Source organism: Camelus ferus, chromosome 13, assembly GCF_009834535.1.
Source record: "Camelus ferus isolate YT-003-E chromosome 13, BCGSAC_Cfer_1.0, whole genome shotgun sequence".
In the NCBI taxonomy this organism is placed as follows: domain Eukaryota; kingdom Metazoa; phylum Chordata; class Mammalia; order Artiodactyla; family Camelidae; genus Camelus; species Camelus ferus.
Genome location: NC_045708.1, coordinates 46,122,490 through 46,149,879, shown reverse-complemented (window position 1 = coordinate 46,149,879; position 27,390 = coordinate 46,122,490). Strand labels below are relative to the sequence as shown.

At 33.6% G+C, this 27,390-nt stretch overlaps 1 protein-coding gene across 13 annotated transcripts in view; it reads left to right on the top strand.

Moving 5' to 3' along the window:
* DOCK7 (dedicator of cytokinesis 7) overlaps positions 1–27,390 on the top strand; it is a 178,822-nt gene that overhangs the window by 82,157 nt on the left and 69,275 nt on the right. For 12 of the 13 annotated variants that reach the window (XR_004325106.1, XR_004325107.1, XM_032494450.1 and 9 more), the window contains 8 exons: positions 1,655–1,772; positions 4,903–4,973; positions 8,656–8,794; positions 9,744–9,845; positions 12,257–12,343; positions 15,729–15,960; positions 18,736–18,900; positions 20,630–20,799. Coding sequence is in view for 11 of the 13 variants with exons in the window: in XM_032494450.1 (XP_032350341.1) it covers positions 1,655–1,772; positions 4,903–4,973; positions 8,656–8,794; positions 9,744–9,845; positions 12,257–12,343; positions 15,729–15,960; positions 18,736–18,900; positions 20,630–20,799 (1,084 nt within the window). In the remaining 2 variants the exon portion in view is untranslated. Of the gene's footprint in view, positions 1–1,654; positions 1,773–4,902; positions 4,974–8,655; positions 8,795–9,743; positions 9,846–12,256; positions 12,344–15,728; positions 15,961–18,735; positions 18,901–20,629; positions 20,800–27,390 lie in introns of those variants that run through there. The other variant, XM_032494454.1, reaches the window with a different exon arrangement.

The window sequence follows — 27,390 nt, the reverse complement described above, 5'->3', positions numbered from 1 at the left end:
TAGTGAGATTTTTTTCTTTCATATGTTTTCTTATTACTAATTAGTGTTGTTTCTTTTCAGCTTAAAGGAATCCCTATAACATTTCTTTTAAAACTAGTTTAGTGGTGACAAACTGCTTTAGCTTTTGCTTATCTGGAAAACTCTTTTATCTCTCCTTAATTCTAAATGATAGCTTTGCCAGGTAGAGTATTCTTGGTTAAAAGTTTTTCTCTTTCAGTACTTTGTATATATTGTGCAACTCCCTTCTGGGCTGCAAAGTTTCTGCTGAAAAATCTGATAGTCTTATGGGAGTTCCTTTGTTATTTAACTAGTTTTTCTCTTGTTGCCTTTAAGATTCTCTTCTTGTTTTTAACTTTTGACATTTTAATTATAATGTGCCTTGGTGTAGGTCTCTTTGAGTTCATCTTGTTTGGAACTCTCTGGGCTTCCTGGATCTGGATGTCTGTTTCCTTCCTCAGATTAGGGAAGTATTCAGCCATTGCTTCTTCATGATTTTTCGTAAGTAGGTTAGTGCCGCTATACATCCTGCTCTAGAACCTGTTTTTTTTCACCCAACATCCTGGGTATCTCTTTATACATTAATAAATACTACTGTACATTGTTATTTTTGAGACTCCAAAATGTATATTCTTTTTAATAGATCTTATTAGTCTAGTACTGAAGAACATCATATTTCTTTATAATTATTTGTAATTATTTCCCAATATAAAAAATATTGTCATGAATTTCTTTGAACACACCCATTTGTACATATATGCAGTTCTCTCTTTAGACTAGAGGTGGGTTTGTTGGGTCAAAGAATGTGTTCATTTAAAATTTCTGTAGTGCCCTACCGCCTTCCAAAAAACTTAGACCTATTTTCATTGTCCCAGCAGTTGATTAGAGGGTTTTATTATACTTGAAGTCTTGTTCATCAGCTCTCATCAAGCAGTAGTCTTCAGGTAAAGTAACTCTCAATCTTTTTCTTTCTTTTGGCCCTCTCCTTTGGCGCCTTTTCTTGAATGATTTCTCTTCTCTGTGTTGGCAGCAGGGACTGTGAAAGTTGTATAAGGTGCAAGATCACAAACCAGACATAAAGTGAATAATTGTAGAGCAAATATGTGATTGTCTCATAGTAACTGCCTATTACTGTTACCCCTACCATGTTGTCATATGTGTTTTTGAATGATAATGTAGAATATTTTATCTCTTAAAACTTTGATCATATATTTACAAAAAGCCTCATTTATAAATGTCATCCTGTTATATCTGCTTGGAGGAACTAAAGTAATATGAGAATTATCTCTGAACTTCTAATAATGTTTCTGTCCAGACATTTATTTCCCAGAAGCCTCTTGTAGAGGAAAGAACATGTATTTTGAAGTTTGACTGAACTGTATTCTGATTTTAGCTTTGTAACTTACTTGGTTGTATGTGAAAATCTCTTAACTTTTCTGGGCCCCATTTCATCTGCAAAATGGGCATATACTTGATTGCTGTCTATTTGAATGATTACTCTAAGGATCAAATAAAACATTGTATGTGAAAATAGCATAGTGGCTAGCAAATACTAATAATTCAATATTTGTTCATCTGTTCCTTTTGTGGTGTTTAGTAGTGTTGCACAGTGTTTTTAGATATGTGTTCACTGTCATGTATACTATTGCCTTCACAGAAACCTTCTCTACATATACCCTCAGAGTCTCAATTTTGCCAACCGTCAAGGTTCTGCCAGAAATATAACAGTGAAAGTCCAGTTTATGTATGGGGAGGATCCTAGCAATGCCATGCCGGTAAGAAATGTTCTTCATATTCCTTTTCTGCATATATGGTTCAAATGGACTTTTTTGGTTATCACCTGGTTGGCAGCTCTAAACAGGAAATTAATGTGATCTTTTAAACCAAATTTCTAACTTAATTACTTCCTGTACAGATAGTAGTGAGTTTACTTGAAGTCTTATTTTTTGAGGACTTGGTATATGCTGGGCACTCCAGAGATACAAAGATGAATAAGACTTATAATCTAGAGGCTATAAGAAGAATATATAAAATTTTGAAATAGTGAACTTAAGAAGAGGAGAGATCAGAATCACCTAGTGTACTCTAACAAAGCACAAATACTTTTTCTCTACTTTTGCATCTGTGATTCTAATTCCTCTCCTTTAGAATGAAAGGCCAGATAAGGGAGGTGGAAAGTAATGGGTAGTGTATGAGTTTGTCGTATAGTTTGAAAATACTCCCCAAGTGATTCTAATTTGTATGATTCTTCCCATCTTTGTTGAGAAACTCTGGCAGTAGTTCTCCACTTAGGCTGCATATTACACTCACCTGGGGAGCTTTTAAACATACCAGTGCTTAGACTGAATCTCATTCCAATTACATTATAATCTGCGTGGTGGGATACCAGGCAGGTGTCAGTATTTTTAAATCTCCCCAAGGGATAACATTTTGCAGCCAATATTTAGGAGCAGGGCATGTGCTAATTATTAGAAGATTGGTATAGGAGTTCAAAGGCGTAAGTGTTCAGAGGTAGGAAGGAATGCCGTAAGGTGGTTAAAATGTTAATGTCAATGCGTCTAGACTGGGGATAGGGAAGAATTCAGGTTGGAGAATGTCCTTCAACAGAGGTGCAGTGGTGAGTTGCCAGTGAACCAGAGCAATGCAAGATAAGTCAGAAATAGTAGACTGAGGCCAGACGGGGGAGGTTCTTGACTGCCCACATTATCATTTAGGATTCGTGGGACACTAATAAATGTAAGTTCCATGAAAGAAGATTTTTAACTTACGGGGTAGGAGCACAGCTGTCACTGTAGATGTTCAACCTCTGAGAACCCTAGAGAAATGAAAGTGAGCCAAGAACAGTTGCATTGTTTACAGTGAATCAAGTTCTTTTGATTTTCTTCTTACTAAGAAAACTGTATATTTTCTTTTCCACTATAGCCCCAGTTTCATCAGCATTTTTAGATCTTGACAGCAGCAGACACAAATTATTCATCTTTGTATTCTTTTAGGCAGCTATTTCAGATCCTCATGTGTAATACGTGCTGAATAAGTATTTGTTGAATAAATGTAGAATTTATTTTTGAGATTTGGAATGAACATTTCATGCTCTTTGTACTATCATAGTTGATGAAAAGATACTGGGTTGTGAAAATAGATGCTTTTCTATCCTGTATGTGAATGGCCAAATGAGTTTGAGCTTGTGACACATGTAGTATATGTAAAATAACCTGCTTTTATTTTTTGCCTAACAAACTCTTCCTTGTCTTAGCATATCTATGACTTCCTCTACAGTGAGTGCCCCAGCTGCATCCAGCCACACTGGCAGTTAGAACACTTCTTCTTTTGGTGCTGCCATAATGTCTTCTCATTTGTTTTATGGGTTTTTTCATTTCATGATTGTATGTTTATTTCTTTATCTCATCCACTAGACTGTGAGCTCCTTGAGGGCAGGGATCATGTCTTACTCATATCTGTATCTTGATAGCATCATAGTACTTGGCACATAATTGATGCTCACTCAGTCCATGTTGATAAATGATTCAAAATACATGTCAAGTGGTCAGAGGAACAGTTTCCACTTTGTATCATGCATGTTATGAAAATAAGTTACTTTGTGAAAAACAATAGCTTCTCAGAGGGAAGAAAAGATACTGAATTCCTTTCACTTGTGTGTTATTAGTGATATGAAAATATACTTCTATATTTATGAGAGTGGCTGGCTTGAAAGAGTGCATAAACAGGACACATCGTGTCTGCTTATTTTTTTTAAGTAAGGACTATTCAAATGGGTCTTGAGGTAAATTTTTGATCATATGATGTTGATGTGATAAATCATAAACTTCATAATTTTGGCACTAGAGTAATATTTTATTAAAACATAGTACAGTATTCTTAGCAAGTTGATGAAATTAGACATATCTAGGAGAGTCATAATTTGTTCCACTTTTACATACCCTTAAAGTAAAATGATCTGCTTGAAATGTGGCAAAAAGAAACACAAATACCTGTTAATATGTTCTTTTTATTTGAGGATGGTGCCAATTAACTCCTTTGTATAAGGAATAAACTTTAGATTGTTTTACCAGTTGTGTGATAAAAGTGCTGTATGTCCATATACCTATTTATACGTGTAGAGTTGCCTGGCCAGATTTAAGATTTTAATCTATGGCTAGATAACACTGCAAGCCTGTCACATAGGAATCATAGCTGTGACTTTGACATCATCAAGCCATTTATCTAATCAGCTGCCCTAATTAACCACAGTATTGCTTGGTAGAATTTAAGAGGCAGATATACAAGATAAAATTATTTTACTTCTAAACCTTCCCCAAAAGTGTACTGTATTTTTTTTGTATGTAGCAGATTAAAGAAAAACACATATGTAATAAAGTAAGAATGGAGCTCCTCCTCCATTGGAGTGTAGCTTCTTGCAGTGAGTGTTGGAAGCAAAGGATACATAGCTTCACCTAAAGTAGGATATTTTAATATCATGTATAAATAATTTATATTTGACTTTCAGAATGACTGCTGTTTTAGTGGAGAGGCCACCAGTTTGTGTAGTAGATATATGCCAGCATTCTGGACCATATTTCTTATATAAATTACAAATGATGTGCTTCATACTGATTTTAAAATGAATTCTTTACCATTTTTTTAAAAAAAGGAAAGAAATGTACCTTATTACCCAATAGATATAAATATAATGGATAGAAACTTTTTGAATGTTTGAATGTCAGATGGGTCTATAGTTGAAAGGAAGTTTACAGTTAAACAATTGAACTTATAGGCACATTGTTCTTCATTGGGCTGATTTTTGCCCATTGTTCTCAAATAGTTATTAAATCAGACAAATTCTTACATAGATATGAAACATCCAGCATTTATTACAACAAAGTTTCAACATGCTGTTATTTGTTACAGGTAATCTTTGGTAAATCTAGCTGTTCAGAATTTTCAAAGGAAGCCTATACAGCCGTAGTATATCATAACAGGTACTGAATTCAAATATTTCTTTCAAAGTTACTCACTTCTCAGTGGCATTGTTAGCACTCACATTAGTGTGTTTACCAAATGCTTTGTGGCACTGAATGTGCAAATTCAAGACAGCTGACATCAGAGTTATGATTTCCAACCTGTAGATGCACATTCTCTCCATAGACATCTCAAGTATAAGACTGTATACACAAAACATCTTTTCTGTCAAGTTCTCTGATCCTTTCATTTTTATTGTTATTGATGGTCATTGTGGCCTCTGGTCCTTTGGTCTTTCCCTATTATTTTCACCTGACCCTTTATAGTTGTACTTAACTCTTTACTAAGCTTGCATCTGTAAGTCAGTTAAATTGGTGGTATTCTCTACATCCAGTAAATCTGCCTTAGTGACTTTCCATCTTACTTCTTTGGGAAATTGATTGTTAACTGGATAACCTTTGATTTCTGCTTTCTTTCTCCTTCTTTTTCTCCTTCTCTCCCATCTCTCCCTCCTCCTCCTTTTTTTGATTATTGAATGCTTTGGAGAAAAAAAAATCACATAATTGTGCCAGTCAGGGCTATTACAAATTAGTGTTATTTCATTGTATGATGGGGCTACAGTAATTTATTTTATCTTCTTTTGTTCCCACTACTCTTTGGTAAATTTTTTTGTCATTACTTTTTAACCCTCTCTCCCATTTGGCAGTAGCTATTTTAAGCCATTCTCCCCTTTCCTCTATCTCCTACTTCTTTTCTGTTTGCTTTGACTCTTAGTGTTCCTATTTTATAAAGTTTATTGAGACCATCTAACATGAGATCCATCAACTTCTGTACTCTTCACCTCAAATTATCTCTGTATTGGTCTGCCTTTCCTCTGTTTCAAAAGTGTGTAAATGGTCCACACCCTCCTCAATGTGGATCTTTTCACCTCTGCTCTCAGTCTTACCCAGAATGTGAATATATCAGCTATTCCTTTTCTTGCATCATCAGTGTTCTTCATTGGCTCCATCTCTTATTGTCACAAAACTTAAGTTTTCTATACTTAAAAAAACAAAAGTTTTTCTTCAGTGCTGTTGTGTAGCATGATTTTTCCCTAGCCTCCTTAAAACTGTCTTCTTTCTCACCTTTATTTTATGGCCTTTTCTTGGTTTCCTTTTATCCCTTTGAACACTTTTTTTGTCTATAATAATTATTCTAATTTTTCTTTAAAGTATAGGCATTCCACACAAAACACTAAAGTTTTACCTTTAACCTTCTTTTTCCGTAATAGTCTCTCCCTAAATAATCTTATATGTATTTCTACAGTTACAGTCAATGAAAATGTTACTACTTTTACGTTTATGTGGATTGTTCCCAACTCTTTATTTTCTGTCATAACCTTCTTTCTGAGATAAACGTGTCTTTTCAGTGGCCTTTGGGGCATATTCATTTGAGTGCCTGCTGCCTTCTTACTTTCTATGTATTTATCCGTGACTATCCTCTTAAGCCAATCTCTATCTGACTATTTTTGTTAATAGTACCACCATTTTTCCAGTTACTCTGACTCAGAATGTAAGGCATTCTTGCCTTGCTTCTTTTTTTCTCTAATATCCAATCATCTTTTATGTCTTGATTTTATTTCTGCTTCATTACCAAATATATCCTGTGCTGTCCAGTTTCTGGGCCTTTCTTTCATTTTTTTTCTGTTGTAATACCAATTCCCTCTATTTATTGAACTCCTACTCTTTCTTTAAAAAGGCCCATCCGTGTATCTCTTCCGAAATGATAGTTCCCCAATCTAAAACTTGATCTGTTCAGCTCTGTACTTGAAGACCTTAACTTTATATGCTGTATACCAGGGGTTGGCAAACCTTTTCTACAAACGGCCAAATACTGTATATTTTATGCCTTGTGCACCATCTGGCCTCTTGCAACTACTCAACCCTGCTGTTGTAGTGCAGTAAAGTAAAGTTGCAAACAAGTGGGCATGGCTATCCAATAAAATTTTATTTATGGATACTGAGACATGAATTTCATTTAGTATTTCAAGTGAGATACTATTCTTCTGAAATTTTTTACCGGTTAAAAATATAAAAATCATTCTTAATTTGTAGGCTACACAAAATCAAGTAGTGGTCTAGATTTGGCCGGTGGCCCATAGTTTGCCAACACCTGCTTTACAGCATAGCTGTTGATATATGTGTCTTACTTATAGTTCTACAAAATAATATATTTTTGAGGGTTATTAATTTTTATGTTCATCTTTAAAACCACAAAAGTAATATAGTGCTTAACCTAATGATGGGTAATTAAAAATTCTTGTTGATGAATAACTGGTAGATATTCAATTTTCCACAAAAACCTTCCCATAATGTGATTTCAGGAAAGAAAAGAATTAAAACACTCGATGCCAATACTGATACTGATAAAGAAGGCAGTAATTTCTAAAAGTATCTCAGTTTGTGGCTAGGTCTTTATTTTGTTGCTCTCAGCATTAGCAGAATTTAAATGACAGTACAACCTAACATTACTAGTAAATTCAACTTTCTCATAATTCAGTGGTGATTAGTGAGATCAGTAATAAGATCTATAGCATCTTTTATTCACCAAAGGCATCAAAGTCTCAGATGGCTAGCATTGGCTATCTTTCTTATGGGTATTAAAGCCTTATGCCACTTAATTTTTCTGTGATCAGATCTATACCTGTTAGCATTTTTGAGGCTTATTTGAAATGGAAGGATAGTTGATACATTAGCATCAGAGAAAAAACCCTAATTGGTGGGACAGCTTTCACTTTAAAGGTAGTTGGAGACACATGGTTTGGACAATTTTCATTGAATATAACTGAGAGATATTAACCAAATATGAAAGGTTGGGATGCTTAAGTTCTATCCCTTTTAAGTCTATATCATAAATAGCAACCATGCTTTCCTATAAAAATGCTCAGAGGGGCCACTCTCAATGAATATTGAGATGTAAGTGCCATTGGGTTGATCAGATACATTTGTTGTATTCTTACAGTAGCTGGGAGCACTTCTAAACCGTGGGACACATGCAGTTTGTGGGTGTTCCTTGATCTTTCTTTTCTTTTTTCTCTTTCTATTTTCCCCTTTTTTTTTAGCTGTCAGTCAATATAGAAACTAATCCATGTTTTGGTAACATTTATTTCTTCAGCAATGTAATGAGATTTAAGACATTTCATAGAGAGCTCATCTTGATACCAAGTTGTCTAAAAATACTTATTCTTTTCTTACAAATTAGTCTTACTATGAAGCTGTAGTCCTATTAAAGAAAAATGTTTTTCTATGGTATGGTTATAGGTATACAGTTTAAAAACTCATATTATTTTTTCTATGTAATATATATTCAAATTGGTTTATATATTCAGAAAGCCTTGCTCTAGTCCCCTCTTTTATATAGTTTCCAGCCTAATGAGGATCTCAGCATCAAGGTGGTAATGATTACTGAATTTTCATATAGTAACATTACTCAACCCATTAATAAAAATGGAATGAGAAATTTCAGAAACAGCGGCAGCTCCCTCATCTGGAAATAGGGGTTAGTTACTTAGAGTTTGGAAGTAAAAATATTTCGGACTAGAGGACAAATTAAGTATGAATTCTGAAATTAATTTAAAAATTACTCAAATATACAGTGCAATAATTATTTATTTTGAACACAGTATTGACTATTGATCTGTTTTGTCTTGTTTTCTGTATGAAGGTCTCCTGATTTTCATGAAGAAATCAAGGTTAAACTCCCCGCTACTTTAACTGACCATCATCACTTGCTTTTTACTTTTTATCATGTTAGTTGTCAACAAAAACAAAATACTCCTCTTGAAACTCCTGTTGGATACACAGTAAGTATATTTTTGTTAAATATTTAGCTCTTTGATCTTAAAAATTATTACAATATTATGATATAGTTGGTGTTCATTGTCATTTGAGTATTCCTTATCTGATTCCCCACACTGATTAGAAAGGGTCATCATAACAAGAAAATGCTCAATTAAGGTAGTTAATTAATCTAATTAATTAACAAACTAACACTTGTAAACACTTACATGTTGGTCCTGATTATTGTATGTTTATTCAACAATATTGAATAAATATAAATTTTAAATGTTTTTTCAGAAAAGAATGGTTTGAATGTAAAATGATTAAAAGAGAACTTTAGCAATTAAAACTTTTTAATAGCCTTAACTAAAGCAATTAAAAGCTTTGAGTATTTTTTGAAAACCATTACTGTTGAATTGCAAAGGTAAACCTACGATGAAGCATGTCATAGTGTGCTTTCACAATTTTCGTCAGAAAGTCATGCCTTCACCCAAAAGAGGAACACCAACGTTTCATTCGTATTTTTTGTCTTCTGCAGTTCATGACATGAATTTTTCTAAATATAAGAAAATAAGTTTATGTCATACTTTTTGGTTTTGTTTTCAACATTTGTATCTAATCAAATCTTTCTTTCCCTGTTTACTTTGACACTATTACCCCAGTTTAAAGTTGATTCACTTTGTGGGCTTTTCCTACTACTGTCTTTTCCTGGGTTAATAAGAACCTGCTGTATAGATTTAAATATTGCGTGGTTAGGTAGTACCGTTTTGAGGATATTCTTAAATATTGTTGGGGAAAACATCTTTAGAGGAATTATGAAGGCCTATTATTATTTTACATAATTAAATGCCCTTGGTGTTTGTTGATGTGAGATAAATTTGGCTCATACTAAATTCTTAAAACAGATTTTCCAACTAATTACTTTTATAACTAACATATTTAAATTAATATTGTTTACTTTTCATTTAAAAGTGGATACCAATGCTTCAGAATGGACGATTAAAGACTGGCCAGTTTTGCCTACCGGTCTCACTGGAAAAACCACCACAGGCTTATTCTGTACTGTCTCCTGAGGTCAGTATCTTCATGTTGAAATTCCTCAGATTGAATGAAATGGGTTTTTCATTACAAAGGTATTTTTCTCAAACTTGCTATTTCTTCTGTCTTTTAAGTATGTAGATTATGAAGTAGGAATATTATTTTCTCCTATAATTCAAATTACTGTGTAGAATACTTAGAAGCATTGATAACTATTCTTTAAAGTATAAGTATATTCATCTAAAACCAAAATAATACATGAAATATAAACTTAAAAGAAATTTGGAGAATTTTTGTGTTGTAACATGAGAAGCTTTAAATAAAAGATTCTTTCTTTCCTTCAGTAGACAGAATTTCACTGGAAGACTGGAGGCAGGAGAACAGATTTAAATTAATTTTTTTGGAATCTTTTTGTAACTGAAGATCATGTCAGTGAAAACAAAATAGCTATAAATATGCAATGCAAGGGACATTGGCAGCTTTGATGATGACATATGTGACTTGAAAGAAACAAGAACATTGGGAATATCTCAATTAAGAATCAGTAGCCACTGTTCAAAAACCAAAGTGCTTTTTGAGAGAACTATCATATGATGATTACCAATGTCTCTTAATGCTTTAACCATAACTGTTTGTAAACATTAGTCTGAAATATGTCCTGTGAATGCTCTCCTGGTGGTATTTATTTTCAGACTAGAGCATCAAAAGTATTCACAAATAAATATGTACTGTTTTTAATTTTTTTAAAAAGGCAATTTAAGGCTACTGCTCTGATCTCCTTTCTGACCGTCGTCTGTCAGTCAGTCAGCCCTAAACGCGTAACACTGTGCCTTTGTTGTTACTCATAAGTGAAAAGCACATTCCCAGCTCAGGCCCTTTGCACTTCCCTTTGCTGGCAGTGTCCTGTCACTCGACCTGCTTCTTCATTTAATTCAGATATCCACTCCAGTATCACCTCTTCAGAGAAGTCGTCTCTGATTACTTTGCTATGAGTAGCATCCTCCACCACTTGTTATCCTTTTGCTTTGCCCTTGTGATACTTATCGGTGACTTCATAGTTCACATTTTTTTTTATCTATTTATTGTCTACAGAGTATAAACTCTATGAGGGTAAGGACTTTGTCTTTCTTTTGAGTTACTGAATCTACAAGAACTTAGAATAGTGCTTGGCTCTTAGTAGGCAGTTAAAAAGTATTTATTAAACGAATGAATGAAGACAGTAGGAAAGAAAAATGACTGTACCCACCCCAAACCCAAGTTTTCATTCAGTTTTCCAGGAACACATCTTTTCAATAAGATAAATTAGTCTTCTGTCGGGGTAGCATTATATTTCAAAAGGAAATAATTTCAAAAGAAAATATAATTTTGTAGAAGTTATATGTTTGTTCTTATGAATTGATTTGTAGATGCAAGGTCAGCTTTCTAAAGAGAGGCTGATAGTTTTCTTCTAGCCACAATGTATATGCTCATATATAAAGAATATAGTGACAATTTAGATTTGGCTGTAGACATACAGTATGGCTGATTGATATGTGAGATAAGCCACTTTATTAAGTGCTTAAACTTTTGTATATTTTAATTACTATATTAAAAGAGCAGTATATATTCTTAGCTTTATTATTATATTGAAATAATAGTATAATTAGTTTTAATGCTTTATTTAAAACAAATGAGAAATTGGGGAAGGGTATAGCTTCATGGTAGATTGAGATGTCTGTTTAGCATTCAGGAGGTCCTGGGTTCAATCCTCTGTACCTCCATTAAAGTAAATAAATAAACTTAATTACCCCCCCCACAATAAAAAATAAATTAAAAAAATAAAACAAGTGAGAGTTAAATATTTAAACATTTGACTTTTATAGGTCATTGCTTAATGCAATTTTGTATTTACTTTCCTGGCTGAGGTTGAGTTCTCTTTGATGTAGAAGGTCAGAGACCTTCTGATAATGTGTTAACTCAACAGTTCTTTGGGCTTTAGAATATGAAGCCAATTAAAACATATTAGGAGTGTTTAAAATAAAGAAAATGGAATATTAGAAACCATTAAGATATTGTAGATGTAAATTTATTGGCATGAAAAGAGATTCACAATATAACGTGTATAAAATAGGTTTCAAAATAATACATTTTATATCACCTATGTGAGGTTATATATAAAAATATGTGTATATAGAGGAATATTTGAAGTGATATGTTTCTGGGAAGATAGGGTTTTGAATGTATATTTTCTACTTTTTGCTCCTTGAGCCTTTTACTTCTTTTGTAGGAAACATTTTTGCAAAAAGAACAAAATGTAAATTTTACATTTATTTATTAGTGCATATAATATATTTCCACAATATTTCTTCTCATTGAGATATTATAATTTTTTGTTTCAAAATTCATAGTTATTTCAGAACTCGTAATCAACTTAAGCATCTGTAATCATTATATTCAATATCTTATAGGTTCCGCTACCTGGCATGAAATGGGTAGATAATCACAAAGGTGTTTTTAATGTCGAAGTTGTTGCTGTTTCAACTATCCATACACAAGTAAGTGAGTTTTAATAATTTTTATGATCAAATTTCACTTGAATGAACTGAACATACTGTCTAGAACTTTCATCAGTTTTGTCTGCTGTAAGATTTATGGGACTATATATCAGTTAAAAGTGTATAGATTTAGAAGTTACTTTTTAAAGGAATCAACAAAATGTCACTCTATTAATGGAAGCAAACATTTTGTCTTTCAGAATGTTGTTGACTTCATTTTGAACAATTAAGTGATTTTTTTTTTTTTGTAAGTTTCTGGTACATAGCAGAATAGTTGGAGTTGAAAAAACCATTATCCAGCTCATTTTATTTCTCATAGTCTTAGATATTTCAAATGGAAAGAGCTCATATTTTTCACTGTATTTCTGGAATATGCCAAACTCTCTTCAAAGCCTTTGTATTTACTCTTTCCCTAGTTGGAATACTTTTCCTTCTGACATTCATTTCACTTCTTTTCACTAAGGCTTCTTACTTCAGAGAGGCCTTTTGTAGTGAGTCTTTTAAAGATAGCAGCCCTATCACTCTCTTACCCCACACTCATTACTGCTTCTTGTTCTAGCTTGCACGCTCTTGCACTTTTGCTTTCTCTCCCTGTGTGTGTGTGTGTGCACGCATATACGTGTATTCATATCAAGTGCAAAGCGACACTAATGTGCTGGAAGAATGGCAAATAATCTGGAGTGAATACAATTTAAAGTGCTTGGGAAATCATGATGTATGAACATAGAAGACCAGGCTGGTGAAAGATTATGAAGGACCTTGAATGCCACACAATTTAGAATCTAAGTAGATGGTGATTTCTAACCTAAATAGTAAACAAGAGCAGTAAATTTCAGAGCACGCTGAGCAATTATGGGCTACATTGAGTTTACTTTTAAGTGTGAAGTGTCTGTGCACGTCGCATGAAGCTGTTCTGTAGGCAGTTGTAATTAATTAGGAGTTTAGGATTGGAGGTAACAGAATAAATGTGACAGTCAAAACTATACTTGTGAATTTGATTTTCCAGTGAGAAGAGGCGAGTATTGAAAAAGGAATATCGGGGCTCTCCATCTTGAAAAAGGAAGGATTGGTGTGCAGGGTTTCCCAAGGCCAGCCTCAAGTTCAGTGATTTTTCTAGAAGAACTCATAGGACTCAGCATACAGTCTTATTCACAGCTATGATTTATTTTAGTGAAAGACATAAAGCAAAAGCAGATAAAGGGAAAGAGGTCAAGTCTAGAGGAAATAAGGCACACACTTCCAAGAGTTTTCTCCTAGAGGAGTCACACAGAGCAAGTTGAAGCAGCACATGTGGAATTTTGTCTACCAGGGAAGCTCAGTTGCAGAGTTTTTACTATTGTCTTGTTACACAGACCCCCTCTGTCTAACACAAACCAAAATCCTAGATTCCCAGAAGGAAAGCAGGTGGTCAGCATAAACCATGTTGCTTGCACAGTTTAGGTATAGTGAGCAATCCCCTCTCAGTGGGAACCCTCCTGAAATCCAAGTTCCCGGATGCTAGCCATGGGCAACCTTATAAGTAGGCTTTTCAAATGATAGCAGTCTTAATCTTGTTATGTTAAATCTTTTCTGCACAGAGAGATAGGGAAAAATAAGAAGGCAGAGTGCCTATATATTATGTTTTAAAACAACAGCAAAAAAAGGTAGTATGTAGGTTTTATTTAGCAGTACACGGGTAGATCCCAGTGAAAAAATACTCTGGTGGAGTTTTTCCTTTCTGTTACTGGGTATGTCCTGTGTTTCCTATAGACCTTACATAATGAGAAGACTGACATTATAGTTTACTGTTGAAAATATTCCTTCCCTTAATACAATTTTTCTTAATATTATATGATATCTTTCTTAAGTATACAAATACATTATTTTTCATATTTAAAAAATCCTATAATTATTAGTTTTCTTTTTTTAGTGTCAGTATTATATTTATCTTTTAATCCTAACTTTGTTTTTATGGTGGCAGATACTTGTATTATCTTAATGTGACAAAGAAGGATTTGGGGCAAAATATTTTATATAGACGATTTAGAATCTATAGAATGTAGTGAAAGAATAGAGTGGAAATGTCTAGTGTGTAGCATCCTGACATTCACAGTCCTGATGACTAAAATTCAAAAGTTTATAAATTTTGCAACTATGTAATTAATTTCATCATGTACTGCAATCTTTTATAAAGGATCAATTGAAGATAATAAATTTTTTTATGATGTTTTATACTTTGCTTGTAGCTCTTTGAAATTTACTGAATATATAGTTAGAACTCAATAGATTTTTTTTTATTCATTTCAAATACATATCAAATTAGAACAGTATTAAAATTACAAATGTGAAGCTGTTTAGCATTATTACCTTTTCCTAAATTGTATTTTCATTGTTAACTAAGTAAAAGCCTTCCCAAAGTTTCAGTAAACTTCTGTTTATATCTCATTGGTCAGAACCATAGCACAGGGTCATCTCTAGGTACAAAGGAGGCCGGGAGAGCAAGTATCTACCTTGGGACTAGGCTCGTTACTGCTTTAAATGAGACTCTGGTTCTGTCAGTGCAGAAGGAGGTTAAATGGTAGCAGTCAGGATTTAGTCAAGAGATGGAAACTGCAAGTATTTGAATGGAGGAAATTTGTATGTAAATAATTGTTAACTAGGTTAAAGGTGATTCACTACTAAATGGGTTAAAAGAGGATTCTGATTGTAACAAAGATAACAGTTGCAGCAAGTGATAAGGAAGGAGGAAACTTAGAAAGCTAGAGGAGGATCCTGAAGGATGAGAATCAGATCTCTGAGGAGAGAACGCTGCGGCAACAGGAGCACATTGCCTGCCATGCTGTGATACTAAGGAAAGTTGGAGGAGGGTACCCGCCGTGGACTGTGAGAGCCACCACCGCTGCCCATGACCTCACCTCTGAGCCACAGCATGCACATCTACTCGCTGCCTTCAGGAGAACAAACAGGAAGAAGAAAAGTCCCTTCCAACTCCTCAAGCCTAGCAGATTGTTTCCTGTACCCTCTGTTGTCAGAGCCTAACCACAAGCCAGCTGACAAAGGGGAATTGTAGTTTGAAGGGTCTAGCTTCAGGCTTACAAAATGTGGAAAAGATGGTGGGTTTGGATGGAGCTAAGAGATAATAAATTAATAATGGGTACAGATACATTACTAACACACATGTAATAATACTTGAGCTCTAAAGCAATAAGGCAGACTCACACTGGAAAAACAAAACCCTAATTTCAATAGATTTTTTTTGAGTAATCAATAGTATTATTGTGTAATTAAAGTGTCTACTTTAAAATAATAGATAAGGGTAGGTGTAGTATTTAATTGGAAGCAATGTTTATATATACTACTATGTGCTTTTTTGATTGTTTAGTTCTCTGTTCATTCTTTGTTTTAGGATCCTTATCTGGACAAGTTTTTTGCTCTGGTCAATGCTCTGGATGAACACATGTTCCCAGTCCGAATTGGAGACATGCGAATCGTGGAAAGTAACTTAGAAAATGAATTGAAGAGTAGTATTTCAGCATTGAATTCATCTCAGTTGGAACCAGTGGTCCGATTTCTTCATCTTCTGCTTGATAAACTGATACTTTTAGTTGTTAGACCTCCTGTTATTGCTGGACAAATAGGTAATTTACTTATGTTTAGGAATCGTGATATTTATAATTTGACAGTTCTAACTTTTACAGAAATAGAACCCTGATTCCTGTTTGCTGTCTGTAAGGACTGTGTTTGATTTGGGGGGGAGTTGTTGTTTACTTGTTTCTAATGCCAGAAAATGACAACTTTATTTTGTTTGTTTCTATAAAATATGCCATATAGACTTCTACTCAAATTACAAAAACAAATTCATTTATTCACTCATGAAATGTTTGCTAAGCACATAATATATATCATGCACTGATAGGGACTGTCCAAGGTATGGTTCCTGGTTTTAAGGATCTCATAGACTAGTTAGGAAAACATGCAACAGATAAATTTTACATGATGTAAAATCTACATTTTCATTCGTCTGCTATCCTCTGTTTAATATAGCTACTATTTTCTTCATTAACTCAAAATCTCTATATTCTTTTTCTTACGAGTTTTTCTGGAAGAAGAGGTATTCTTGCTTCCTACTTTTTCCCTAAGATTTATTCCTCTACTTTTGCTAACAGCTCCACCGAAATCATGCAAAGTAGTTGAGCTTTTAAGGAAATTTAAGAAATTTCAGCTAACTTGTTATAGAAATTTTGTATTAAGCTGTGGCACAAAGAAAAGGAGTATTCAACTCCTTGAGATTTTTTTAGGGGGACTTCTAAGTAGAGGCAGTTCTTGGGTTGAGTATTTAAGGATGAGTAAGAGTCTGACAGGATAATCCAGGGAGATGAAGCAGTATGGGCATAATGCACAACAGATAAACTAACCTGTAAATTTGGGGGGAATTGGAAGTAATTAGTTATAAATTGGAGGGTTAGTGATTAGTGGATATTGGTGATGGGGAGATGAAGTAGAGTCCTCCTTGACACATTAGGGAATAAGGAATTAATAGCCTTTGAAGGGTTTGGTCTTAATTAGGAAAGTATGACCGTTTTGGCTTTTATAAGGATGATTGTTCATAGAGATAGATTGAAAGTGGGGAAATCTGGAGGCAGGGAGACAAATTGGAAATCTTGTAGAATTTCCTACATAAACTGTGAGGTCCTGATAAAAGTGTTAGTGGGATAGAGAAGAGATGGTGGCTTAAGAGATAGTGTAGAGAGTGCTGTTACAGAATCATAGAAGGTTTTAAGAAAAAAGTTAGTCTTGTTTGTTTTTGTAGATTATAAGTAAAATAATAGCAATTGTAACAAACATTTCCACAGCACTTACCATGTACCAGGAATTGTGCTATGTGCTTTATTTGTATCAATGTATGAAATCTTTACAACTCCATGTATAGGTGTGAATTTCATGATTTCATGAATAAAATGATGAACATCAACACTTAAAAATTTGCCCAAGAATTCAAACCCAAGCAACTGACTCCAGAATCCCACTCTTACCTTCTGTATTGAAGGAGTGTCCACTAGTGAAATTAACAAAAATAGTTTTGGTCAAATAGTGAAAGTAAAAACCAGATTACAGAGAATTAAGTAATAAACAATAGATGATGAAGGACGTACAGAAAGCGTATACTAGTCTTTTGAGAAATGTAGTTAGAAGAAGCAGCAGGGTTGATTAGGGCATAAGAACGGAGAAATGTGAGCATGTTTGTATGCTTTGAGAATCTAAATAGAGGTGCAAGAGGGTTTAATTAAGGAGGCAAGCCAGTAGGACGAAAATGAAGGTAGACTAATCATTCTTACGTAGGAGATGAGCAGTGCTTCCTTTGGAAGGGAACTAAAAATTGTTTCAGATTCTGAGAAATTTATAGTAAAATCTTCAGGACTTTCATGCTTTATAAATTTCTCCTATGAGATAAAAAACAAGATTTGCTGAGAAGGGAGTAAAGTGGACCCAGTTTTTTGAAGCTTTCTAATGGTTTGGAATAGCTACTGTAAGGAAAAGGCATCAACCAGGAACATGGGTAGGACTGCTAAACCCTGCTTAAGTTTCCCTATCTCTAGTCTTAATCTTCCTAAATGACAACTTTATCTGATTATTCCTTCTAAGAGAACTTAATTGGCCTCATTACTTGTTCATAATTTCCTGTCTTGATTAAATAAATCATAAAATCTGAGGCTCTGTTGCTCAGAATGGGTGTTTGGTTTATCCATTTATTCAGTGTGCTACCAGAATTTCCCAATTTTTGCAGCATCCTTGTTATATACTGACTTGAGTGAGTGAGTAGGTATTTTCTTAGCTTGGCATTTAGTGTGCTATAGTCTTAACCTCAAAGTGGTTTTCTAGCCTTTTTTCCTTCTAATCCTTTTACAGAGTCACTCATTTCAATTAAGTTCTTTATTGCTATTCTCCTTTCTTATTAAGTTGATATTTTTAATAATCCACTTTTATTGTTAACTTTTATTTTTAAACAAAAGTAATATGTACTCAATGCATGGTATTTAGGTTCACAGAGTCATTTTTAAAATGAGAAGTTACTTCTCAAAGGTTATATACAAGACATTTTTTTTCTTAGCATGTGCTTTGTATTTTTACAAAATAGTGGGTACTTGTTTGATAATGTTTTGTTTTCAACTGAGCAAACCCACATAATTTTCATATTAAATTAATAAAATGAGTTTTTTCTTGTTAAGAAAATTATGTTTGATTTAATTAACACAATATCATAAATTAGATATAAAATCAATATCAAGTATCTTCTTTATATACTTACTGTGTATAGTCACTATGCTTAATGCATATAGTGATGACAAAACCTTGATCTTTTTGGAACTTAGAGTCTAAAAAAGTTAATGCAAAAATATTTTCTTCCTTAAAAGTTAATCTAGGTCAAGCATCATTTGAAGCCATGGCATCTATTATAAATCGGCTTCACAAAAACTTGGAAGGAAATCATGACCAGCATGGCAGAAACAGTCTTCTTGCATCATATATCTATTATGTTTTTCGCCTACCAAATACTTACCCTAATTCACCATCACCAGGTATTTTGTTCTTTTTACTATGAAACTATCTTGCATAGATTATGTGTTCATAGCAGGATTGAAATAATCTTGTAGTCCACAGTGTGATGCATTTATTCAACAGCAAACATTTATTAAATATCTGCTAAGTACTGTGGACTATGCTAGATGCTGAAGTTAAAAAGATGAATACGTTACATTTTAAAGCATCATTATTTATACAGCTTCCTTTGAGTTAGATCTTGGTTGAATTAATTATTGGAAATAAACTTTGAAAATAACTTCTGTCTCTGAAAGCATTTTATCATTCTCTGTTAAGATAAGATAAATGTTACGTTTGTTATTCAGAGTGTTGTTGTGTAAAGAAGAAATATGGTGGCTCAGTAGTTTCCTGATAATCCTGTGAAACCTGTAATAATATGAAAGATTATCCTCTAGAAATGTTCTGATCTCTTTATAGTCAGTAAGATAATATAGTCTTTCCAAATATTAAAGCCCAAAGTAGTTACTTGTTTTTTATGCAACATTGGTCATAGTGGTAGTAGTGGTGGTGGAGGGGAGATGTTTTAGTTTGAATAATTCTTTAGTTGTTCAGTTAGTTGGTTAATGATTATATTGTACATACCTTTCAACCTGTTCACAATATTTGTCCGTATGAGTCATCATTCATCACTAGTGATAATGGTAAGTGCCCTGTTCAGCTGTTGCAATGTTAACATTAGTAATGATGACAAATAATTATGACATTCATGATGAAAACTAGGCATAATAGTAATCTAAGTTTTAGCTTATTTTATTTCTTAGTTGCAAAATGAGAAGTGCTTGACTCTTACAGTCTTGTTCATGATATCTTATCTTGATTTCTAAAATTATAGTACTTGAGGTTCTGAATGTGTAAATAATTGTGGACTATATACACTGCTTCTCCATTTACTCTTTCATTCAGTACACTATTAGAATTTCACAGATTTTGAAAAATGTCTTTTTTACCTGCAGCTCTGAAAAACTATAACTACAGATTAATTAGTTGACAGGTGTGCATCATTTGCAAATATGACACTCTTAGAAAGATTTCTGTAAATTAAAAAAATGGAGATGCAATTGCTGGGTATTTTATGTTCATAGGTCATGGTTGGATGATGGTTTCAGGCTTGATTTCAGACAGAAAGGGATTCTTTGCTTTTCTGCATAATCTGGGCTCTTAGGAGAATTATCTTTAGTTTATACATTTATGTATGTATATTATAAAGATGCCATTTTGTTATAGTTAAAATTGTCACTGATGGAGATAAAGATATAAGTCACAGTCCCATTTAAGAGATATTGACAGTAAATTGGCTCTCCCTCTTAGTGACTGTGTCTCAAGGGGCAGAGCAGGAGGGGTGGGAAAAAAGGAAAAGACAACAGCTGGAGCATTTTGAGTCCTAGATACCCTCATGTCTAAGTGAAGGTAATGTTTGTGTATGTTTCTTATTACTTTTTTTTATTGTGTATGTAATATATAATCATAAAAACGTTGAAGAGATAGTAATTTTATTTATGACTCATATGATTTTGTCAGCTGCTGTAAAATATCTTTGTATAACTATCATTAGGTCTTGAGTGTTTTTCTCATTGATAGTATTTTCATTTTGAAATAAAAGCAATTTATGATCTTTGTGAACTTTGTAAAATGGAAGAGATTTTTTTCGGGTCTTTTCCTGATTAATTTTCTGTGTTTAATTATGTGGTATTTTATATACAACTCTAGGTCCTGGGGGCTTGGGAGGATCAGTGCACTATGCCACAATGGCTAGATCTGCTGTGAGACCTGCAAGCCTTAATTTAAATCGTTCTCGGAGCCTTAGTAATAGTAATCCAGATATATCTGGGACTCCTACGTCACCAGATGATGAAGTACGGTCAATCATTGGCAGTAAGGTAAACTGAAGATACACGTCTACAAATTTGGTTTTCAGTTTATGAACAAATGAGAAATGTCTGGTTGTTTTACTTTATTCTTAATTTTAAAATGTATTTGAATTGGTAATAAGAAAGAAGTTGTACTTTTCTATTCTACCAGTGAATATTTAAGTGTTTCATGTTTCTGTTAAATGCGCTTGCCATTACAAACTGGTTTGTGCACTCTGCTCAAGAAAATACACCAAATTCAAAAATTTGCCCAGAATGACCAATCACATATGACTCAGTTTTGTGTGTCTGATCATCATGTGAAAAATGGTTAGATTGATTTTCTGTAGAATTAAAAGAGACCTGTGACTACTGTGTAGCAGAGACATAGCATTGGTTTAAAATGTGAGCTCCCCTTCTCTAAAAAGTATCAAGGACAATTCATTGGTAATAGAGCTACATTTCACACGGAAAACTCCATGTAAGATGCATCAGGATTAGAAAAGTATGATTTATTTAATGATGGTTAATGATTATCTCAGACAACAAGGGAGAGGCCAGCTAGTATGAGATCCAGCTGTATTTTATTTAAGCATCCATCTTTATTACCTGCCAGACTATACTTAAGGAACAAATAGTTTTTACCTTCCTATAGTTAAAGTACAAAAATAACTTAGAGTTTGAAAATCAAACTGGGAAAACGAACAGTAAAAATGAGGCCAAGAAATCACATTATGTTGGGTTTTGACTAGACCATTTTAAATGTATTTTTTCCATTGCAAAGGAGGAAGATACCGTTGTTATGGAATCATAGCCAACTTTTCTTTGGCATTTTAGTCTGTTAATTAGGTTATGAAGAAAAGTTGGTAAACGTGTTCTGGAGTCTGTGTTTAACCCTTAGTCTGCACTATAATGGAATTTTTTTTTAATGGTCTGAGTTTGTTATGTGAAATACTTGACTATTGATCAAACATATCAGAACTACTTAAATCTATTCATATAGAAATTTTACATTTGGAAACTTCTAATAAACTTTAAGCATTACTCATTTTAAAGTACCTTTCAAGTAATTTCTCACAGATCAAAAAAATATTTTGTAGCCTTAAAATTTAAATAATAAGTTAAATATGAATTTCAATAATTTAAATATCCGAATAGATGTTACTCTAATTAAACAAACTGGCCTTTTGTGAACTGCCTGAGAGAATGATGTGCAGTTTATTTACATAGGATACTGCAGAGTAACCTGAGTAATATTGGAATTGCAAAAGAGAAGGCTTTTTTCCCCCATGTATATTTTCCTGTCTAGGGAAAGAGCCCAGGTTTTTTTTTATCCTTGTCTTCATTCTTGATCTTTTCTCATTGTAATAGAGGTAATACTTAGCATAATTTATGTACTGTAAATATAGTTCTTTAGTTGAATGAATCTGATTTCTGAATTACAAGAAATTTTCCTATTAAAGAACTATACGTGCCATTTTCCTCTAGGTTCTACTTTTGAAACATTTCTTAATTTAAGATTTGCATTATGCTTCATTTAGCATAATTCTAGAGTTTTCCTTTATATATGATGTATTTGATAAATTATAACATCAGGATTTAGAACAGACCTACATATATTGGAATGATTATTTGCCTTTTATCAGGTGGTTCATACAATGGGACATAATAATGACATAAACTTGTTTCTGATATTATGATACATGTAAACTTCTAAGAAAGCTATCATAAGATGAGAATTTGTCTTATGACAACACAACCTTGTCCTAATCAAATTTTATTTAAATCGTTTTTGTGGGTTTTTTTTTTTTGGTTGCAAAATTTTTGATAGCTACCTTCTTTTTGGACTATGATTTAGTCATAATCCCTAATAATAATGTTGTATATTTTATCTCACTACAAAATTGTAAGGTATCAGAAGTTTATTTATAGCTACTCTTCATTTATTTTGATTCTGTTGGCTTGGAAATTCAAGAAACTTCCTTAATGATTCTTGTCTTTCACTCTGCCTCAGTCATAGTTGTACCCTTAGTCTTGTCATGACCAATAACTTTAACCCTCATAATCTCAGTTTAATACATCTTGTTCTCTAACCATTAGCTCATGTTTTTCTGTCTAGTGCCCGAACTCCAACAATTTCCCTACCCCTCTGCAACCTCCAATCACTTGATCCTGTAACTTTTTTTACTGTACTTCACACTCTAAATTTTCTTACGATTTAGCCAACTTACATTCCATGATTAATCATTTTACTTATTCCCATTATAAACAAACCTCAGTTCCTTCATCTTTCTGTCTCTTCATTTTATATGCTTAGCTCAAACCATAGTTGAACCCAGCTGACTTCCTGTGCCATGTCAGCACCTGTGCTGTTAAACATGTTTTGAGAAATACCATGATGACTGGTCTCATTTGAAATTAAAGGCCATGAACGTCAAGAGAGCGCTTAATGCTGTCAAGCAATTATACTATATTTGTTTATTCCATTTACTTTCCCATTTTCCCAGAAAAATGTTTCATACCTTCTCTTGTACCTCCAACCCTCCAATACCGCCCACCAATCCTCCTTCTCACTTTATCTCCTACTTTGAGAAAATCGAAACCATCAGAAGAAAATTTTTGTAAACGCTTACCATCACATCCGCCTACCCACTGCTATCTGCTACTGTCTACTGCTTAACACTCTGCTATCGATGAACTATATCCATTTCCCTAAATCCATTCCCTCCTTTTGTATACGCCCTCCCATCCCCTTTCACCTGCTCAACATCCTTACTCCAGCAGTTCTTTCATCTTTCTCCTACATCATCAGTCTCTCCTTATCTCCTAAATCAACCCATCCACATACAGGCATGCTATTGTTTTTCCCATTAAAAAAACCCCAAACTCTTCTCTAGTATTTGGTGCTAGCTTCTTTGCCGTTTCTCTACTACCTTTTGTAGTAGGGTTTCTTAAAAGAATTTTCTATACTTGCTATCTCTGATTCTTTTATTCCCATTCTTCAACTCCTTCCTCCTTGATTTACTCTGTTTATTGGCTTCCAGGGCACTACGCTCTCTTAATTTTTCTCTTACTTTCCTGATTACACCTTTTCAGTCTCCTCTGTAGATTCTTCTTTTTCTGATCTCTTAATTTGGAGGGGCCCCAGGCCTCTGTTCTTATTGCTTTGTCTTCTCTTCTCTCAGCACTCACTCACTTGGTCATCTTATGAAGTCCTGTGGTTTTAAATATAACTTTATGCTGATATCTCACAAAATTATATTTCAAGTACAAACTTCTCTCAGAAATTCTATACTCAGCTGCCTTTTCTAAACCCTTCTGTTCAGATTTGGATATATGTTAAAGGGACAGCCACTTCTCACCACCTCTAGTGCTCCCACTTGGTCTGAACTACCCTCATCTCTCCCTGAATTAATGTAATAGCCTTAAAGATGGTTTCCCTGCTTCCAGCCTACACTCACTTCTCAATGTAGCAACCAGAACGATGCTTTAAAAGCTTGCCACAAACAAACAGAACTTAAGTTGGATTATGTCATTTCCCTAAGCAGGGTCCTCCTATGACTAACTCCTTCACCTCCTTTAAGTCTTTACAGAGAGGACTACCTTCTCCATGAGGTCTACTCTGACCGTCTTATATTTAAATGTGTAAGTGTGTTTTTCTCCCCAGTCTTGTCCTGGTGACTTCTCATCCTCTTATTCTGTTTCTTTGACCTAAAACATTTACTACTTTTTAATGTAGCATATAAACTAGTTACCTATATATTTATTTTTTTGGTGTTTGTTTCCCTTTATGAGAGTATAAGCTCCATGAGGGCAGGGATATTTGTTCACTAATGCATCCAAAGCACCTATTATGTCCAGCGTATGGAAGGTGCTCAAAAGATATTTATCCAGTGAATGAATGTTAGTAAGCAGTGAGTATCCCTAACTAACAAGAGTAAACAACTTTAAAAAAATTGAATTATGCTTTTGTTTGCCCTCTTGCTATCAGGATTAATTATCTTAAGAGATTGAGTTTTATGAAAGTTCTGGTTAGACTTCATTTTCTAATACAAAGTGCAGAACTCCTAAAATTCAAAAATACTATCAACAGTCTTTTATTACTCTAGTGGCTGTAAAACCATATTTGTGACACCTTTTTCATAATTATTTTGCCAAAACTGATCTTTTCTTTGGCCTAGCAATGTCCTTCTAATACTCAATTATGTAAATATGTGATTATATCACGTTTGAATTTTATTGCTTTTAATCAAATGCTAGTGAAGTTTTACATTGATACATAGTTTCTAATGTATCATCTTCCATTTTTTTTCATTTATTTTTCAAACAATGAGAGCTAACTATGTGCATAGCTTACTGAGTCCTCTGTGCTGAGGACTTGTTGATATAAAGCCACATCTTTGTGTTGATGTTAAGTCAAATAACACCATGGGCCTTGCTCAAGGAAGGAGTCTGTGTCTAAGGGACAAAATAATGTTACAGAGATTTGGCAAAAACAAAACAAAAACACGTTCATGCACATGCACACACATTTGTTAATCTGTTAGTTGGAGATACGTAAACATAGTTATGATATTAGTAAATATCAGTGATGAATTTGCTTAACTGAAGGCTGTTTGATATAATTCTTAGCTTTATGGCATAAAAATGTTATGGAAATTATTTACTTTACAAAATAATGGGCCCCCAGTTTTCTTTAAATAGTTAGCTTTGGCTTAAGATAACTGTTCAGAGCCTCAGCATTGTGGATATAATGTATAATTAATGGCCCAAAGAGATTTATTGCTTATTCTTAAATTACTTATTAGCATGTGCCTTAGTTTTAAAAGAAATTATTAAGCAAGGAGTTTAAAAGTGAACTTAAGAGTACAGCAAAGTTATAGTTTTTCTTTTTATGAAAATCAGATGCTTGTATTTTGTTATTTTTGTAACATGAGTAGTGACATAATTTGGGAGACTGGTGAAAATTTTTGTTTTAACTTATCTGAAAAATATATTGTGTGCTGATTTGCTTTTATTTGAAATAATGTATTGATTCTGTAAAGTCTTTATTAATACCTCATAAAATGGAATATTTTATTTTAAACAAATCTGATTACATAATTTTATGAGTATTTGAATATTGTCTAGTTTGCTAGGAAGCATTAAAAAACATGTATGGCAAATTTTTGTTCAGAGTATTTTTTAAGAGTTTACTGTATTTGAGACATTGTGCTTAGTGATTTGCTTTCATTATTTAATTTGATCTTTCCTATTTTGTAGCTAAGAAACTGAAAAAGAGATTAGATAATTTACCTTAGATTTTATAATTAGTAAGCTGGAGAACCTGGAGTTGAACTTCAACTCTCATCTTACTCATTCAGTGTCAAAAATGAGGAGAAATGGGTAGTTATTATATCATGATTTCAACTTTTCTGTATTTTTGGAAAAAAATAGGGAAAAAGAAGGGGAAAAATTCTCCCTGAAACCTAAGTCCTTGAAAGTTAGTAGTTTATCTTCCCTCCCTCCCGTCTTCCCTTCCTCCCTCCCTACTTCTTCCCCTTGCCTCCCTTCCCTTCCCTTCCCATAATACTGATGCATGGGCCTCACACCCAGAGATTCGTATGTAATTGATTAGAGGTAAGGGCCTGCACACTTGTAGTAGTTGTTGTTCCTTAACCTTCCCAGGTGATACTAATGTCTACATACTGTTGATTACCATTGTTACCACTCTGTCTTGTCCTTTACCGTCCCTTTTGTGCTTTCTTGTTTGGGTTCATACTCATGCCCTGGTATTTTCAGTCAGCTTGCCTTGGGTTGTCTTCAATAGTCCTCTAAAAATCCCTTATAATTTGCTCAATTCTTTTAGATTCCCAGGTGCTGGCCTATTGCTGACTCAGGATTTCTAGGAATCTGAATTTTATAATTTGGGTGATTCTAGTGGTCGGTCAGGTTTAAGAAATTGAAATAAATTCCCAGTTCCCTTCACCTAGGATCATAATAATCTCTTCGAGAGAAAGACATAAGTCGCTTCTAGTCATACACATTAGTAGCATATTAAATTAACTTTAAATTAATGATAGTGATGATGAAGATATAATTCCTGTAGACAGCCCAGCATAATGTTTTCCTTACAACATTTATAAAAAATAGTCGCGCATTGTGTTTAATTTCAACAAGCACAGTAAAACTGAGCACAACCCTAAGCCTGCCATCATTTTTAGGAAGGACCAAATATTGGACATTTTTTTCTTTCTTAATATTTTTACTTAATTTCCCTTATTGGTCCCTAAAAGAAAGTGAAAGCGGAGGCAAATTCAAATAGAATCATGGGGTATCACTATACAGAAGTTTTCAGCTGATGACAGAGGGAATGAAATTAAAGTCTTTTAGACAAGAATGGAATGTTTTTCTTCCATTTTTTTCCTTTAAACCCTAGTTAGATTCTGAGGTAGTTGTGTTTTGCTAACTTACACCATCTTTAAAGACAGTTTGGGAGGTTGGTGCTGTGGAAACTTCAGTTGTTGATGCTTCAAGGTGATCCCTTCATATAAAGAGAAATTAACTTTAAATGCTATGCCTAATTTTCTTCATGATTTTTAAAACATGTAGTAAGATAATTTTGGTGAACTAATTCTCTAT